The 18,682-nt window shown below is 38.7% G+C and overlaps 3 protein-coding genes across 6 annotated transcripts in view; all 3 read right to left on the bottom strand.

Annotated features, from left to right (window-relative positions):
- Positions 1-188, bottom strand: part of ell (elongation factor RNA polymerase II) — a 36,555-nt gene extending 36,367 nt beyond the window's left edge. Inside the window, exon 1 of the mRNA XM_020632148.3 lies at positions 22-188. Within this exon, the coding sequence (XP_020487804.1) occupies positions 22-156 (135 nt within the window). The 5' untranslated portion in view covers positions 157-188. The remainder of the gene's footprint in view (positions 1-21) is intronic.
- Positions 189-1,101: 913 nt separating this feature from the next.
- fkbp8 (FKBP prolyl isomerase 8) lies at positions 1,102-9,575 on the bottom strand. 3 transcript variants are annotated; one of them, XM_020632156.3, is made up of 9 exons: positions 9,401-9,575; positions 8,643-8,898; positions 8,285-8,454; positions 8,080-8,168; positions 7,644-7,864; positions 7,180-7,352; positions 7,020-7,097; positions 3,356-3,493; positions 1,102-3,103 (listed from the first exon to the last, which is right to left on the bottom strand). In XM_020632156.3, the coding sequence occupies exons 2-9, from the start codon at positions 8,884-8,886 to the stop codon at positions 3,017-3,019; spliced, it is 1,200 nt and encodes a 399-aa protein (XP_020487812.2). In that variant the 5' UTR covers positions 8,887-8,898; positions 9,401-9,575; the 3' UTR covers positions 1,102-3,016. The 3 variants fall into 3 exon arrangements, with proteins under 3 accessions (XP_020487812.2, XP_020487811.2, XP_065812011.1); XM_020632155.3 differs by having other exon boundaries at positions 8,643-8,895; positions 9,401-9,574; XM_065955939.1 differs by lacking the exon at positions 9,401-9,575 and adding an exon at positions 9,083-9,366 and having other exon boundaries at positions 8,643-8,895.
- A 791-nt stretch (positions 9,576-10,366) lies between these two features.
- ssbp4 (single stranded DNA binding protein 4) overlaps positions 10,367-18,682 on the bottom strand; it is an 81,919-nt gene continuing 73,603 nt past the window's right edge. Inside the window, exons 10-17 of one of the 2 annotated variants that reach the window (XM_020632124.3) lie at positions 17,805-17,850; positions 17,667-17,702; positions 17,480-17,534; positions 15,257-15,327; positions 15,053-15,131; positions 14,666-14,694; positions 14,473-14,574; positions 10,367-13,281 (exon numbers count right to left, since the gene is read on the bottom strand). In XM_020632124.3, coding sequence (XP_020487780.2) covers positions 13,201-13,281; positions 14,473-14,574; positions 14,666-14,694; positions 15,053-15,131; positions 15,257-15,327; positions 17,480-17,534; positions 17,667-17,702; positions 17,805-17,850 — 499 coding nt within the window. In that variant the 3' untranslated portion in view covers positions 10,367-13,200. Of the gene's footprint in view, positions 13,466-14,472; positions 14,575-14,665; positions 14,695-15,052; positions 15,132-15,256; positions 15,328-17,479; positions 17,535-17,666; positions 17,703-17,804; positions 17,851-18,682 lie in introns of both variants that reach the window. The other variant, XM_020632125.3, reaches the window with a different exon arrangement.

Here is an 18,682-nt window from a genome sequence, read left to right on the forward strand (position 1 = left end):
TACTGGAAAAAGGCCATTTACCTTGCCGCTCTGATAGCCTTCAAACGCTTTCAGCGCGCTGTCAGTGAGTTTCACGTGAAACACGGAGACATTGCTGCCGTTGCTGACTCTTCCACAGGACAGTCCGTAGCACTGCTCCTCCTTCAGCGCCGCCATCTTGCTACCGTTCCCACCACGCGCACGGACGCACTCTGTCGTAAAGCGAGATCTCCCGTTGCTTTTCAATGAATATTCAGTGACCGGTCACTGATGATGAAGTCACTCAGCAGAGACACATCTATACGAGAGAGAAAACTACCCTACACGACAGTAAACACGTCACAATTTTATATATATATATATATATATATATATATATATATATATATATATATATATATATATATATATATATATATATATAAAAAAATTAAATTACTGTTAAAGGGGCTGTTAAAAGTAGAAACTTAATTTTTAAAACTAAATCTTTTAACTTCGCCTCCTTTGACACAGCACGTGATTTTCTCACAGGCAATGTGTGTATTCGTGGTTTTCATGTTCTTTTTTTTTTTTTTTTTTTTTTAAATAGAGACTAAAGGGTGAAAGTATTGTGTATTAATTCCACAGAGCATTTCAGAATTAGCACTGCACGTCGGTAATGCGTAGGAAGAGGGGAAACGATAGGTCATCCGATTACGTCAGTGAAACGTCAATGTCTGAAAAAAAAACAAAAAACTAACTAGTTGGGGGAATATCCAAAACATCATTTGGGAATGTCCTGATCTGAACAAATCAAACACGATAAATGTAAACGCCGAGTATATTAAAGGCATAGCTGTGTTGTTTCCTTGAAAATATGATTGCTTTATAAAGTTACAACACATTTATGATTTTAAAAAATTCCAATGAAAGATGTCTCATATTGAAGCACACTGATATTTTTAACTCAGTCCAGACATAAAAGCAGCAGAGCCGTTTTTATTATAAGTTGTACCAAGACCACTGCAAGACATTCAGATTTCAGAGAAGGAAGGTTTAAAAAAAAAAAAAAAAAATCAATGAAAACCTTGTCAATGAGGCACAAAAATTACATTATGAGAAATGATGACACAATCCAGAAAATAAACTTAAGTGTGATACATTTTATTGTTTTATAAAACCAACAAATGCTGGGAATGCCAGGATATGCAATGAACACTTCATTTTTCATTCAGTTAAGAGTTAAAGTGACATTTTGGTCCGTGGAACTTTCATGTACTCTGAAGGAGCCAGATATTTGTTGGCAACATATTAATTGTTATTTAGAAAGCAATAATCAAAAACTGTGAAATAAATAAACACATAAGGGATAATAATCAAAGGAAAACTACACCGGTGAAAAAGAAGGGGAAAGAAAAAAATATACAAACCCAAACTTGGACCTGAAGGGACTGCCTTCAACATTTGGTCTCAATCATCAATAACTGAGGTAATAATGACTAAGATTTAATAATTAAAATAAAGCATACTTCAGCATATTTAACAGCCACATTACTGGAAAAATACTCTATGAACCATTATCTGTGAGTGCACAGGTAACTGCATCTCTGTCAACAAGAAACTAGTTATAGAACAAATGTTGAAAATAAAGTAAATCTAGCTGATTCTGCTTTGTATATATTCATGATTAACCAGGATTATATGACTGCTAGTTCCGACCGAGTATTTTGATTGGACAAGAGGAATTCAATGAGTCAGTAGAGAACAACATCACTGTGACTTTTGTGTATCACCAGATGTTATGAATACCACAAGTAAACATTAGAGCAGACAGAGTTTGTCCTGATTTATGAAGCCGGTACTTCTGAATCACAAAATAGACTCTTATTTCTCTTGCAGCATGATCAATAAAAGCATACAGATAAATGTACACAAAATATATTGCTGGCCAGAAGCAACCATGGACACAAACAAAGTAGCATGACTGCAGTAGATTGTTGGGTTGATGTGGAACTAGTTGAGTTAATGGAGCCAAAAAAAATTATGTAGTTATTTTCTAATGTTTTCTGTTATTTTCTAATGTGCTGGTAGTATAACTGTTGTATAAAAGCAATATCGAGCTTTAAGTCAAGATGTCGTTCTGAATATTAGCCCTGCTGTGATTATCTTTGCCTTGAGGCCATGACCAAATCACAGCAGTGCTCCCTCATCCTCCAGCTATGAATTGAAATCAAATACACACCGTCATGTTTATGTATGAAACAGTTTTGTTGTTTAGGCTGTGTCTGATTGTCATTACCCTTTCAGGCAGCGCATTTGCTTAACTATATTGTTGTGAGGTTGTTCTTGTAATTTATTTTCCTTTGTGTACATTTAGAAAGTGGATACAATTTTAGTTACAGGTTCAAAATATCTGTCTGCTGTACTGTATAACATTGTTTGGGTGTTTTTTGTCTGGTCTAGCAGGTTATATGTGATGGTTATAGAGAGGTTGTTAAAGCGAGAACAACAGGCCAAGTAAAAAAAAAAAAGCATCTTCATTAAGCCAGAAAACATAAAACATTGTACTGTAAAGAGAAAAAGTGAAATTACATTTTCTTTATGGGAAATTATAAATTAACTGTACAATATTTTGCTTTTAAACTATAGCATAATATAAAACAGAAAAACATAGCTATTTTGAATCGGAAAATTAACATTTAAACTCCCTCTATCTGAATCTATGGTAAACTATTTTTCATTTAATGCAAACAATCATTATCTACCAAAGACAAATACAATGGCAGCAGAAGAAAACAGTGTCTGGCATCCTTATATATATATATATATACGTATATATATGCATAAACCTTAATGTTCTTTAAGTGAGAACAGTGTTCATATGCAAATATTGATGTTTTATTATTAGTCACACAGTTCTCAAACATAGCAGAGAAAAGAGAGTGACAGTGAGGAAGCAACTGACCATCTGACATTTTACCCCCTTTGGCCCACATTCAGATGATGTGCTTCTGTGTTTCTTCTCTCACATTGTAGCAGCTTGGTCAGGAAAGTTTGGTTAATTTCTAGCAGCTATGACAACGGACAACGCTACACCACCAATGGCTACAGCAGTGGCACCAAACAGCCACTTCCAGCTGAGACCCTGGGGAAAGAGAAAGTAACACAAGTAGAGAGTAAATGTTTAGTTGGTTGGATTTTATCATTACACATTAAAAAAGGTCAAGCAATATTAGATTTAACCTTTTGATATATGACTGAGACTCCTTATTCATTACACAAAGGTTCCTTTGACTCTAACAAACATATCAGCTCTAGTCATGTGATCATGGACAGACATTTCACTAAAACGCAATGTGGTTGTTTTTTTTTTTTTTTTAAGGGATGACTTTCTCACCCATGAAGACTTGGCTCTGTGTTTCTGTGTGCTGCTGCCACTGGTAGGGTTACCCAGCATCTTTTTATACATGGCCTGCTCTGCTCCTCTCTGCTCTGAGTTTTTCTTCACCAGCTTGGAGAGCTCTGCGTGGATGGTCTATAAAGTAGAAACAAGACAAATAGGCAGTTCAATATTTAATCTATACTAACAGCTATTACAACAAAGAAAACAACATTTGGACACTTTACAGTCTGATATTCTTCATTTTAGGATTGTCAAGATGACAATATACCCTCATAACACAAGCAGCCACCAAGTGGCCTGAAAAACATATGGCATTGATCCAACACAAGAAAACATTTCCGGGATAAATGGTATGTCAATCCTTGTTTCCTTAAAAGAAATTGCATCACAGAATGATTGTTTGATGGAGCCAACATGTCCACATGCTTCTCGGATAATGGTTCAGCTATTGTTTCATCACGGTCTAAGATATGAGTCATTTAGATCTGGTGAGTGACTAAGCAAACCAGTGCTTTCAGAGACAACTAAAATATTCAGCTACCACAAATGTACACTTAATATTGTCATTTTGGGCACACTCCACCTTTATAGAAATGAACACTATTACAGTGACAATGTTACAATTTCTTTAAGCAGACGCTTATATGTACAACACAAGCAAGGACCTAGAATGAAGGAAGTACCAACAAACAGCTTCAAGTTAGATCAGACACAGGTGCCGACAGGCAGTGAACAGGATCAACAATAACATCAACAGCTTTGTCATCAATATCATCATGGTCATGTATATTCTTATCAACACCATCCTCAGTATTATAATCATTAGTAGCATCAATATCTTTAAGTGCGTTGGTATTCATGTAAGAGCTGGGTTTTTAGACTTTTCCTAAAAACGGAAAAGGACTCTGCAGATTGAATAGAGTTTGGTAACTGAGTGTGCATGCAAGAAGACCTGCCAGTGAGGAGTTACAGTAGCCAATGTGTGATATTATAAGAGCCTGTACCAGGAGCTGTGTGTTGCATTCTCTGACAGGTAGGGTCTGATCTTACTGAAGACGTGCAGATCATATAGACACATCCAGGCAATCGTGGCCACGTGAACCTTTAAGTTTGGCTGGTCATCAATCATGACGTTGAGCTTTGCTGCCCCAAAGCTCTGTGAGCATGAGTTTGGTTGGATAGTTATCTGTGATTGTAAAGAGGGACTGGCTGGAGGATGACAAGGAGCATATTTTTGGATAGGCTGGGGTTCTTTAATCCATGTAGAGATATCAGCAAGGCATGACCAAACTCGGGCAGACAAAAATGTCATTATGAGTGAATGACAGACAGATAGAGCTGGGTATTGTCAGCATTGCAATGGTATGAGACACTGAGGGAGCAGATGACTACACCAAGTTAGGTGATGAATTGAGAAGAGAAGGGGATCGAGCACTGATCCTTGAGGCATCCCTGAGGATAAACTTTTGTGTTTGGAGGATTCTCCCTTCTAAGATACTCTAAAGGATCCCCCTGAGGTAGGACATGAACCAGAGAATGAGGCTCTATTAATTGGTGCTTGTAAGCTATGTTGGTCAGCGTTAAGGAAACTGGTTAATGATTGTAAAAAAAAACTTATGATTAAACATGTTCGGGCAGAATCAGTTAGTGTCTGTTCAAGTTGTTTTCCTCAAAGACATGAGGGTTCCTATCTAACGTAAGGAGTAAGTCTGTTACATTCACAGCCCTGTGTTTGAACAGAGAACCCAGGGCAAGTTGGCACCAATATTCTGCAATCAACTACACATTGAAATGACAAAAATACACAACACTGACTTGTCCCCAGGGTGAGGATAAAGTAGGCTAAACAAATATGTTACATATACCCTGTCCTAACATAAACCGTGTGCCCAAACACAGCGATGAGACAGTTTGAGGCTGTCTGAACTGGAACTGTCAAGTCTGCATTACCAAGTCATAAGTAAACAAAACCCCAGACAAATAAATCTCCTCTCATCCATTTGAGGAAATGATAGTGGGCGTAAACAGCTGACATCAGTGTAAAACAATGTAGACAGCATGTCTGTCAGTGCCTAGAGAAGAGAGCGATGGCTTTTTCATCCTGTCAGTCTATGAAACCTGTGCCTGTATGAGACTGGCTTTTTGATTATACGGGCAGCATTCTGGTATTGTCACTGACACGCAGGCTCAGTTCTTGTTGTTAGAATGAAAGGTTCTCCCTTATAGTAAGAACCTATAAGACACCGCTTGGAAGTACCCGTTGGCACATAGATAAATGAACACAAGGTTGATAATTATGGATCGTCCCAATACTACCAATAATCTATAGCATGCATTGTTGTACTTCACAGGAATGTCAGAAAATTGGACATCACAGTCGTGGTTTAATTCCATTATGATTTACACTTTCATTAAGCAATAAAAGCAGCTATAGAACAAGGATATTCTGTTGGGATAACTCAAATAATGCCTTAGAAAATATACATAATTTCCCTGTTAGACATGTGGAAACACAAGGCTTCTCAAACTCATACGCAGTTTGCAAGGTTGGGTTACAGCAGTATGCAGGGCTGCTCCTAAAAACGGTAACAATAGTAGAACAATCATTTTCATTTGCCATGCAAATAGATATACTGATAACTTTAACATAAATTGAACTGACTTTCAAGTTTCACCAGGTAGGCATATGTAGTCACACTAATGACTTTTAGGAAGCAGGAGGATTCTCCAGTACTAATGTAGTTGTTTCTTTTCTTACTCTGTCATCTCAGGCTTAAGCAGTGACATGGTATCTCCTTAAGTGGTTCTAAGGGCTATAGGTTTAGCTTCTTCATTGTGCTTTTGTCTTTGAATATTTGATCAATTGAAAACTTATTTCCATCACTTTTCAGTGTAGAATCGAAAATGTGACACACCAAGTGCTTACAGATAGAACAGATTACTTGGACAAAACAGGCCCATTAAAACTGCATAGCTGCAAATTCTCGCCCTTGTTGTACTTATAGCTTTATTTATTTTTTAGACTGGTCATTTGATTCATATTCTATTTATAATACACCTATATATTATATTGTGTATATGAGCAACTGTAACGACCAAATTCCACCCATGGATATTCAAGTATTTTTGATCCTGATATCATATCTTTTCTTGGTACATGAATTAGTCGATTGTCTCTTCACAGTAAGTGTTGGATGTGAAGATAAAGTGGTGGCCAGGCCATGTGCTGTTTGACAGATTGGTGTGGGGGTTCTAGGCATGAGCACCATCCGTCTGCAGCACACAGCTGATCCAAGAATCCCACACACTATGACCAATTCTGTCAGATGGCCTTCTATAGCAAAAGAACCTCAAACTCCTGCCCCTCTGAACAGTAGAACAGTAACAGTGGCTAGGTATAAGATATTGCTGGGGTTCAGGCCGACCTATTTACAGCCACAACATGGAAACAGATCCTCTATAATGATGAATCAGCAGCCCACCTGACCTTGCATTACAAACTTATTGGAATTCTTATCCTATAGCACCATCTACTGGCCATAAGGAAGAACATTTCCCCATACATCAAGCCACGTTTTACAATTCTACAATTCACTTAGCAGACACTTTTAGTACACAAATGTAGTACAAAAATGTACTATAAGTAAAACAAAGGTACCTTATTGCTGGGTTCCAACTTTAGTGCTCTCCTCAAAGTTTGAATGGCTTCTGTGTATTCCCCTTGCAAAGCTAGTACCTTGAGGGAAAAAACACAATTATAGATTAAGACATTCCACTGAAAAAAAGGGCCAGGTAAAAAAGATTTAAGAAAAGTTTACCTTGCCCATGCGGAAAAGGGCTTTTATGTTGTCTGGCTGGTGTGCCAGTGCTGAGACACAAGATTTGAGTGCTGCATCATAGTGGTCCAGTTTCAGCTGAGAGGCTGCCATGTTGTTTAAACATTTCACTTTTACATCAATCAGCTCATTTTCCTCCTCAGGATTGATGTCAACTGTAAAAAAAAAAAAAGAAAAAAGTAATCTTTTAAATATATAAATCATCCGCTTGCCACACTGTAAGGCAAGATCAATGTAAGTGAGATCAATTACATTGATGTCAGATAGATTTGATAAAAAGTAGTCTTGTTTTTGTGGTGAATCTCAAATGTTCAAAAATGCATTATCACAATAAAAGCATTAACTCTGTGATTGCAGTGCTTCCCAACCTGGTCAATAACCACTAACCAAAGTTTTCAGGGGTTTTCTTCCGCCCTGACCCCCTGACCCCCTGACCTGCCTCTCACCTTTAGAGCTAGACTCTGCTACCTGCAGGGCAATGCTATAAGAGTTGACTGCAAAGGCATAATCTCCACGCTGATAATGAACGTTGCCCTTCTCCCGCTTATGGCTAGCAAGTGCAATCTTTTCTGCTGGGGGCAGCATTTCCAGGTCTGGGGCATCAGTAGCTTCCTTCAGTTCCACTTCTAGGCACAGCGGAGCATTTGGGGGAATCTCAGGTTCATAGCTGGAAAGAGGAAGAAACTGAGCTAAGTTTGACAGTTAAAGAAATCAAGAAACTTCAATCACTAGATTTCACGAGGGAAATATTTTTTTGTAAAACAATCTGAAAATAAAAGATACATTTGACATTGGATCTTTCTTGGGGATTTAGATTCCTTCGTTTCCATGAAAGCTTAAATGTATGAATCCTTTATCAGTTAAATTAAAACATGTATCTACCTGCCCCGAGCACCGTATGCATATTTTGCATCAGTCTGAATCAGGGCCTTCTCCCCCTTTTCCATGAGCTGCACTGAGAGATCCAGAGCCTGAAAGGACAACAAAGCCTTATGATATATACGACATAAACCCAAATACTGAAAACAGGGTGACCTCTTGATAAGTCTTGCCAATTCAGGAAGTATCTCAAACTGTCCATTTTTACCTGAATAACATCTCCATCTCCAAGAGTGAAAGAGAGGTCATGCTGCTCCTCTACAAGTTTCCCATCTGTCAGGGATGTTTTAAGATTGATCCTAACATTTTGTCCTTTCTGTGGTCGACTGTCTCTCCCTTCTCCATCTTCCAGGACTTTTTTCTTCAGCTGATCATTACCTGGACACAAAACAATCGTGTTATTATCAGTCGAGTGCTGATCAGTGTTTAATGGGTGCAAATCAAACTCTTTTGGCTTATTGTTTAACAAGGGGATAGTGTGTGGATTTTAATAGAGTGCCACCCAGTCAGCGATGTGACCAAGTAGAGATTGTTTTCTGCAACTATCTTAACAATTCGTTACCCACCTAATACATCCAGCCACTCCTCCACAGGGGCAGAGGGATCTGTCTCCTCTTTTTCCTTTTCAGATTCATCTGCGTGTTTGCCCTTCCCACCACCGGCATCTTCCAGAGGAGGGGGGTCGTCGTCAATGTCTTCTTCATCTACCACCTCAAAGTCTTCCCCGCTGTCCAGCAACGAGGTTCGTCCATTCTTCTTCTCTGATGGCGGACTGTCAGAAACCTCCATAGTCTCCTCTTTGTCGGTCATTAGTAGAGGCTGCTAAGACACAAGATTAACCTTTTTTTTTAAATGCAACCTTGTTGATATTCCAATTCACGGATGAATCGGCTGCTCGATCATATCTGTGAACTTATAAACATCAAAACGACAGCCATATTAAACATCTAGAACTGAGTGGCCTATACGTCAATGTCAACAAAAAATGATTACATGTTTCACTCACATGACACTGTTTGCTACGATAGTTTCTTTTAGCGATCAGCTACCATGCTAGCCAAACATTTCCAGAAGTTTTTTGACAAGTTATCCCCCCCCCGCCTGCTTTCTTCTCAAGCGGCTAGCAGTGGCATGCTAACAGGCGCTAGCAGAGGAAACTCCTGAAGCAAACTAGCGTTAGCTGTAATCTTTGCTATGGCTCGCACATCAACCTTTTTTTATTTTGTCCTTAATAAAACCACTGTTCATATCGACTTCAGATAAAGTGACCTCGTCAGAGTGTCACATGTTAAAGGCCCACTTATCAAAATTAACAGAACATTACCTTCTACCACTTTCTATGCAGAGGCTTGTTTTGGTCCTGGACAATCTCCCCTCCAATTCACAGTGGTGAAGTCGGTTTGCTGTTGGTGTGCGTAGACCAATAGAACCTCACCGTTCTGTTATTGACACAACATCAAACTGACTTCGTCGCGGTCCTAGCTCACCCCAACCGACTGCTTCCTGTTAACCTTGAGCTACTGGACATCTATTGGTCCCTTTGTTGTACATTAATGTTTGACCCTAGAGGCACCATGTGGAATTACACTTTGTTTCTTACGGTCGAAAGTGGTCTTCTCTGTCCTTATTTTCTAGTTTAAAAAAAAAAAGTCAGAATGTGCTGGGTGATACTGTATCGGATAGCTCTTTAATTCAGAAACAGTGAAATCAAATACAGCCATTTTTGCTTTTTAGTTATTTTAAAGCAACATTTAGTAGATCAATTTCCAAATTTATTCATTATTTCGCCATTGTCTCACAAGAATGACACTATTGTGTTTGTTTGTATGTATGCGTGGACCCCGGGAACAGTAGTTGCCACTTAGTACTGGCTAAACCAAATAAATAAATAAATTGCCAATGATTTAGTTCTGATCTTTTATTTGAAGTTATAATCGCTTGAAATAGAATAGCTTATCACTAATTCAAAATTGGAGGCAGAATCATGGATTGTGGATTAAACTAAACCAGATCTGAAGGATCAAGTTTCATGTTGCCTAAAACAAAACTGAATCATTGTCTTTTTGTCAGCTGTGTGTAAAAGTAGGCGGAAAAGCCATAGTTTGTGCAATTCTATCCTTTTCAACCATTTAGTAAGAGGAAGTCCCTTGAGGTTCATCATACATCATGCCGATGCTTAAATTGTCATTATTTACATTTCAGGCTAATGTGATTATACCTGCTTTGTGTAGAACTTCTCTTTTTGTAAGTGGAGGTGAAAAGCAAAATGGAAGAGAGTCAAACAACAAGGAAAAATCAAATGACATTTATTATTGATGCATTGTTTCTTTTTGATAAGCAAATTATCTGTTTTTCTTTCAGTCTAAAGAAACTTTACAATATAAAGAAACATACAAAGAACATCTTTATTACCTACACAAGACACCTAAGTCCCTAAGACAAGTTTCTGAACTATCCAACCATGTAAATACAAAGCAAACCCCAGAGACAGACTGCTTCATATTGAATACTGCCGTGTCATCGGAAAGGGCCATGAACGGTACAGGACAGTCATTCATTTCCCATTCCCCTGAGTCCCCCATCCCTCCCCGACTCAACATAACCACCCCACCCGACCAGCAAATCTTTCTAATGGTACAGTATTATACATCACAATAGAAGTACAGAGATGGCCAACGATCGATATACACAGAGGACTGAGAGAGGATCAGTGAGAGAGCTTCAATCTATACAACGCTATAACAGGAGCGAATAGCAAAAGACACAATTACTTTTTGATCTATTCTTAATTTAAAATGAGGTTCTCATAAGTATTTTTACCTTTTTAAAAGTTTTTCTTAAATCGATAAAAATCCTTCATAATAAAAACTGCAATAAGAGGTCACATGTTTTTTTGTGAGACGATGCCCTTTGGAAAAATGGTTCGAAATAATTATTGAAAGCCAATAGCAATATTGAACTAAGATATAAGGAGACAAGGGCAGAGCGAGGACGCCACAGTTTGTTTGCTTCTCTCTGTCCTGTCCTCTCTCTGTCCTATCCTCCCTAACATACAAATCTTTAGCATACAGTCTGCATTTATTGTGTAACTGTATTCTATACATTTTTATGGAAATTTTAGCCACATGAGCCAAATAGTCAGCGCATCCGTTCTCTATGAAAAACATGGACAGATTTATTTATAATTTACTTTCAGCTGTATTCATTGGTAGTGACTGACATATCAAAACATGTCAATGATATCAAAATGCATTATACAGTATTTACAAAAAAATAGGAAATTAAAGAGAAGAGAGGGAGAAGTTTTGGGGAATGGGATAAGGAGGAAAGAGGGGGAGGCGTGTGTCACTACACCGAAGGAAAACATGAGAGAAAAGTGTTTCCCAGGCAACCCACAGCCAAATCCTGGAGACGTCCCTGTTAGGTACAAACTGTTCACATTGATATCAGAAAATTGATAAGTATATCACCATCACCCAGAGAGGCTACAATGGTTTTTTAATTATTGTTGGTTTGAACACAGAAGTGCTGCAGTGTGATACCTCAAGCGACCATTAACCCCTTTGAAACAGTGACAGAGAGCACATAACGTACAGAGAGAGACAAATTAAATAGCGTGATATGTCACTATGCTTCTCTTTGTGTGCAGATTCTATGGGCTTTCCTTTTATTCATTTGAATAGTTTTTAATTAAAAACAATCTGCTGAAACAAGCCACAAAAAATGGACATATATCCTTTTAAAAAAGTATCCCATAATAGTTCCTCTTCTTGAGACCGACGAGGCTGCATGGTCAGTTCCCCCCTCGAGGTGCATCATCTGCACCCATCATCAGTGCTGCTACAGCCCAGCAATACCCTGATCCATTATCCCGTTTATACAGGACTCGCTGAAGGAACTGGTCGATGTGAACCCCAAGGATGCAGTTATTCAGTCAGTCTCAAAGTGGATCCCACATTGACTTCGGCTCGAAGCAAGAAAATAGGCTCCAAATAGGCTCGAGTGAATCTGACGTCCCACAACATATACAGAGTCCAAAAGGAGACCAGAATGCATCCTGGGAGGTAAAGCAATGCCGCTTGGAGTCAGCAGTGATGAAAGGGAAGGAACCACGTTTTTTTGGGATTCACAGACAACTTGTAAATAACAAATAATAAAATAACTACAATACAAGCTAAATATGTAATATTTACAGACGAGACAAAAATGCACGGAAGAGATGCTCTCTTGCTCTGTCTGTGACTGAAAGAGAACTGGCCCCTGAGCCACTTCTAGACAATATAAACATAGAAAGCTGTGAGAATGAGGCTTTTTTTTAAGACAAGATAGCAAGACATACCATCATCAGCAGACACTTTGTACCAGAACAGCCTGTTTGTAATGTGTGGATAGTTTAAACCGGGATTATAAACCTCTCGGAATATTCTACTCCGATTATCCCAATCAGTCTTCAAAGTTTTGAACTGGTGCTACAATCATTTAAATGGCAAACACTCGAGCTACAGGTACTGAGGAAGTTTAAAGGAGAAGTATGAGAAGTGAAACCCACTGACACAAAAGCAAAAACAAACAACAATAAAACCTATAATCATGTAAACAGAAAATCATTGTGCATTTTTCGAGTGTGTGCTTATTCTGTCATTGTTGATGCTGCTGCTGAGATTAAATGTGCCCTTTAAAGGAAACCATAACTACATTAGTAGAATAATATCAATTATGAAAATTATAACAATAATATTACTATCATAAAACAAAAAATACAAACATTTAATGAAAACCATTCTTGTCCTAAAATAACTTTATCAGTTCATCTTTTTCTTTTCCTTTTTTATAAACTATTCCCGTCAAAGGAGAAGAGTTTTTGAATGAGAGTTTTTTGACCTCTGTCAGTCAACAACTGCATGCCCTCATAAGTTATGATCAGCATGATTTATAGGAGCGTTGGTTGATGCAATGGGCAGTTGGACTGGGTTTGAATGCCACCAATGGGCGCAGGCTTTGGGTTTTAGGAGAGACAGGCTGTGAGCAGTTCCGGGGCTCTTGCTGTCCTAGGACCCGTGTCGAGGCCCGGCAGGCGATGAGAAGCCAAGAAGATAAGACCCATCCTGTTGCGTGGCGGCCTCTTCATGTTCTTACACCCATTTTACAGGCATTGGGGTGGGGGGCCTTGAGGGGAATCCTGCTGTCCAGGGGCATCCCCAGGGGCTGTGTGGCACAGCACACCGTACACAAGGAGGAGGAGGAAGAGGAGGAGGAAGGAGGGTAATGCAAGACGCACCAGGGTTGGATGGTGAAAGGAAGATTGGGATAAGGGGAGATGAAAAAGAAATAAAATAAAATAAAAAATAAAATAAAAAAATCACACACTCATCGTCATGTTGGGTGAATACTGTAAAGAGAGAAAAAAGAAAGGGAGGGGGGAAAAGATAAGCGAAAACTATGTTAAACTTCTTATACTTCTGAGTACAAGATAAGAGTAGTTCAACTGACTAAACTCCTTCTGCAGCATACATTAAACATAACCCTTAACCCTTTCCTTTTTTTTTCTACGTCAGTAAACCAGCAGCAAGCAAAGCAGAGTCCAGCCCAAGGAGAAAATGTTAAGGAATGTCAGATCAAAGTAAAGACAATGTAGCAAAATGTCAGTCTCATATTAATCACTTTATGACAATCTCTCCATGCATCAGAGAAAGCATATGATGCGGTCTGTTTCCATGCCGGTGTTTGTGCATGCTGTGTTTTTTGTATGTTTGATAAAGCTGGGAAAACTGGACTAAAATGACTGACTATCAGCATGGTTTTAAGCCTGGTTTTGAATGATTTTTTTTGAACTCATGTGCTGCAAAGAGCGCATGCAGTTTTTACAGAGTGAGATTTTTCACTACTGGTCAGTAGGTTAAGGCCAGCCCTGATTTTATCCTTAGTGCAAGATAAGATGCCAAAGCATCAAAGCTCTGGGATTTTACACTATAAAAAGTGTTTTGTGTTTGTAAACTCATAGCAGAACTTTCTCTGACCTTTTAAATGATACATTTCCTAAAAGCCATACAATTTATGTAGACGAGCTTGGTCCAAGAGACAAACTTCGACACCCATACAAAGTCTGACTTTTAGTTTGATTCAAGCCATATAGGGAAGGGCTACGTTTCTCCACACTTGCTCAAGGTCAAATGAGCACACACAAAAAAGGAATTGAATTTCTTGATCTATAATTATATCTATTAAGCTAGATGAATGACATTTTTCCTCCATCCTTCCATCTTCTGTGCAGATTCAACAGTAATCTACAGAATGAAGTGATTCAATTTCTGATTTTTCCCTTGTCCAAGCTGAATATGATTTTATATAGTCTTCAAGTAGTCCCAGCTTAAGTGTTATAGTTCATTCTATACTTACACTTTCACTTTGGAATGGGTTTAAAAAGTTGCCTGCCATCTCGCCATCGTCCCGTGGAGTGCCGGGAGGATTGTTCATGCCCGCCATGTTGTTGGGAGAATTCTACAACACACATGAAAAAAAAACACAAATAAGAGCACAGATCTTCTTACATAGAGACAAATACACAAACAGACTGAAAGGCAAGTCTTACCTTTGGCAACCCGTCCATGTCACCAGAGCCTGTGATCACAAATAGAAAAGGGAGAAATCATTATGAGGTAAAGGTTAGCTGCTAATCCTACATGTTCAGTACGTACAAGCCTTCCCTCTCACATGTAATGGCTTTTAATTAAGCTATTTGTTTCGGATACAGATGAGCACCAGCCTAACTGATCCAACATCCAGGGATCAATTGGCCTTCTCACTGCTCCACTGAGCTGTTTTAGCCTTATTCAAAGGAGGAAGAACAACACTTCCCCTACAGGCCATAAGAGGGCAGAGTCTTCCCTCTAATCACCTTCATTCAAAGAAAGTAACAGGTTTCCCTCAGTGTACTCATTAGATCATATCAAATGTTACTCTATCTTTGTCTTCTCACCTAGTGATCCATTCATATGATGCTGCTCCATTGCACCCATTCCACCCATGGGCCCATCAGGACCTGGTCCCATTGGGAACTGAAGAAAAATAGTGAAGTTAGATAGCATGACAAAGAAGTATATTTTTAGGCACAAAAATCAAATAACGTCCCATGCTGTAGTTATTGATTGTCATTTAAAGCTGCTTAACATGTATTACTTACATTAGGTCTATTTCCACCAGGGCCAATTGGGTTCATCATTGTGTAGATGTTTTCACTTGAGTTTGTTGAATCTGTGAACGAGGAGCAGTAGGATACTGTAAAGCAGTTTGTTTTGTTGTTTGTCTGACTCTCAAATAGAAACAGATATCTCTGACTTCTTATATCCAAATATTCTGAAAAATTGAAAATGTACAGTGGGTTTGGGTTATGCAAAGCTGCACAGGAGGGACAGGATTGACACTATTTTTCACGGTATTTGACTTAGTTTCAGTTTAATTTCATACAATGCATTTTTAGTCACAGCCCAGACGTGGTCTTATTTCATCTGTACAAGACAGATACTTCCTGTATGCTCTTTTAAGTGCCAGGACACGATTTCAGTGAATCTGACCCTCAATCACTCTACATGTTTCTCTCTGTACTGTGCAGTAAAAGAATCCCATTATCTCCTCTTCCTACAATCAGGAGATTAGACAGAGTTCTTATGTGGACAGCCTGGCAACTTAGCAACAACCTGAACAAGCTGCATCGCTCCCAGTGCATCCGACTGTCTGTCCTGAAACGATTCAGAAGGATGAGGTGACCTTGATCTGACATTGTCGACAAAAAGTTGCATGTGAAGGACCAACAATAGCAGGAGAAAAAATAGGAAATAAAAGAAAGACTGAAGAGGATATGGATATAGTAACGGGGCAGTGATGTCTTGCCTGTTAGTGTCCCTGAATCCAGCTTGTGTAGTCGTGACAGGAGAAGGGAGGCAATACTGAGAACGATGTATGAATTTTTGTAGGTTTGTGTCTATGTACGTATGTGCACAGTCTTGGCGACAGTGCAGTGGAAATATGTTTTCCCCTCCCAGTGTACGTGTGAGCTGGAGCGTTTTGTGCAAAAGGTTACCCCGGCAACGTATCACAATGGAGGTATGTATATAAATAATAAATAGTGGACACAAAAAGAAGCTCTCCACAGGCCAGCAGAAGCAGAACATTTACAAGAGATTTGCCAGAAATGTTTTGTTCTCAGCTAATCCTCTACAGAGACGCTAGTTTGATGGGTAAAGGCGGCGATGGATCACTAGTTTGATTACAGACTGACAAAGACAACACAGAGCTCACAACAAAAGAATGCTGTCCCCAGGCCGGTACTATAAAATGAGCTCAACGTACTCAGGTGATGGCTACTTGGCTTCACTAATCCTAACAAAGATCACATGAAGCAGTCACTCGACGCTGGTTATCAATGTGACAGGTCCACGAAAAGTTTCTGTGAAATCAACACGGTTGCATTTGCAACATGCATGAAGGAATTTAAAAATAAAAATCTCTGACTGTGTGAACACACAAATTAAGGCTAATAATATAAATTTCCACCATTAGTGCATCATAGATCTCACGACAATATCACCAGTTTATTCCAGTACATGAAGTAATTGCTCAGAAGTCTTTGTTAAGTCGTGTCTGACAGTTTTAGATGTCTCAGCTGCAGCCTCGACATGATCAAACTGGGCGCTATGGAGCTAATAAAAATGGGAAAAAAAGATAATACAAGTACAACAAATAGACTACAAGGCTTTGGTGCTTTGTTCGGTCTCTGTCGTAGGATTATGTCAGTAATGCACAATTTATATTTTTCATGAATATCTTTCATGTAAAAAAAATCAGACATTAAAGTCAATGTTTTTGCCGGTTCCACTCCCTCTCTCGATTAGCTCATAGGCCTCTGTGATTAAGACAACTAACTCATAAGTAGATCATTTTTGTACAAATTAATCTGTTAACCCAAACATAACCTGCTGCAAAATCATAAACTGGAAGAGGATAGATGTTCAGCACAAGTTTCCATAACATGTTGATCTTTTCCAGAAAAAAAGTGAACCACCTTCTTAGTACTGAAGTTATCCTTGAAGTTACCTCGCTAACTGAAAATCCTGCGTCGTGGAATATGCCTCAGAATGTGGCTTAAATGGAAAACTAACAACACAAACATGCAGGAGCAAATTCTTCATCAAGCTTGAGTCATATTAAATACTAAATTAAGCTAAGTGCAGTATTGAACCATTTTTACACCTAAAAGCTCAATTTCTTATTTGAATCCTCTTTCATATCTCTCCCCCTCCCAAAGAGACGTGTGATTCTGACAGAGATCAGGTTTGATGTTTCTACAGCCTTTCTTCACTGAATTCTAGATAAAAGTATCAACCAGAAACAGGAGTGTATAAATCACCTCCAGGGCTAGGCATGATGGGAGTTCCTGGTGGGCCGCCTCCCCCAGGAGGGCCCTGAGGGGTGAAGAGAAAAAAGAGAAATGAGCTCTGAGTGCACTTCAGATGGCAGCGTGCCGGTAAGATATCACTGCATGACATGTAATTTATGGCCTGTGGTGGAACACGAGTCCATGATGGGACACTTACCACGTAGTTGCCTGGAGATGAAGATGAATAAGCTATCTGTGGAGAGAAAAGACCCGAGGTGAAACAAAACATGAGACACAGTTATCATAAACAGAGTCAGTCATGTAGGAGATATAGGTGTAGGAGAGAGTGACTCACTGAGTTGCTGTTGGGGTTTGGCCATGGACCTCTTCCACCGGGGCCCCTGGGTAAAAAAAACAGAGACAGGTAAAAGAAAATATTTGGCAAAGAAGACACTTGAGCTGTGGGGCCAAGTTAGTGCATTTAAAGCAACAGTGAATCTTTTAGCCGGTTCTGAAACACAGACTTAAATTAAGCCTGATGCGTCTTTATGCAATTGAGACTATCAGGACTTACAACGATTACTTTGTACTTAGGTATTTTTAATGTTTATAACCACTGTAGGTGTCAGATGAGGTTTTGTAGAGCCGTTCTTTACATTGTTTACTAACAAAGTTTAACGGTGATTGATACATTGGATGTTTAAAAGAAAGGACTCACTTGTAAATGTACAAGAAAAGATCAGCAAAGAGCTAAGAGGTTCCCATTTGTCCACAGGGGGCGCCAAAATCAACATAATAAGGTTCAAGACAGGAGCTTTGAATGTATATTTTAAGAGACCAAAATCCTGATCCAAGTTCTCTTTATTTTCCCGTCTTTTCAGATACTGAATGGTGAGTAAATACTACTAAATACTATTCAAACAAGTAGCAACACTAGAGAAAAAGTGATAGAACTGTTGAACTAAACCTTTCTGTGACATTTTGAGAAAAAAAAGTATTTTTCTGTTACATACTGTTTTTTTTTTTTATCTCTACATTAATGAAGCGGCTGTGTGTTTTCTCATCACTTATTTATTTACCATTTATTTATGTAAAAAAAATAATAATTTCACATGTTAACATTTATGTTGAGAACCTATGAGTAATGTTTGCATATTGTAATACGGGTCAATAACATTGAAAGAAATTGCTAAAAAAAAACAAGACAGATCTTTGTTTGTTAAAAAAAAACCA

Source organism: Labrus bergylta, chromosome 6 (assembly GCF_963930695.1).
Source record: "Labrus bergylta chromosome 6, fLabBer1.1, whole genome shotgun sequence".
NCBI lineage: Eukaryota > Metazoa > Chordata > Actinopteri > Labriformes > Labridae > Labrus > Labrus bergylta.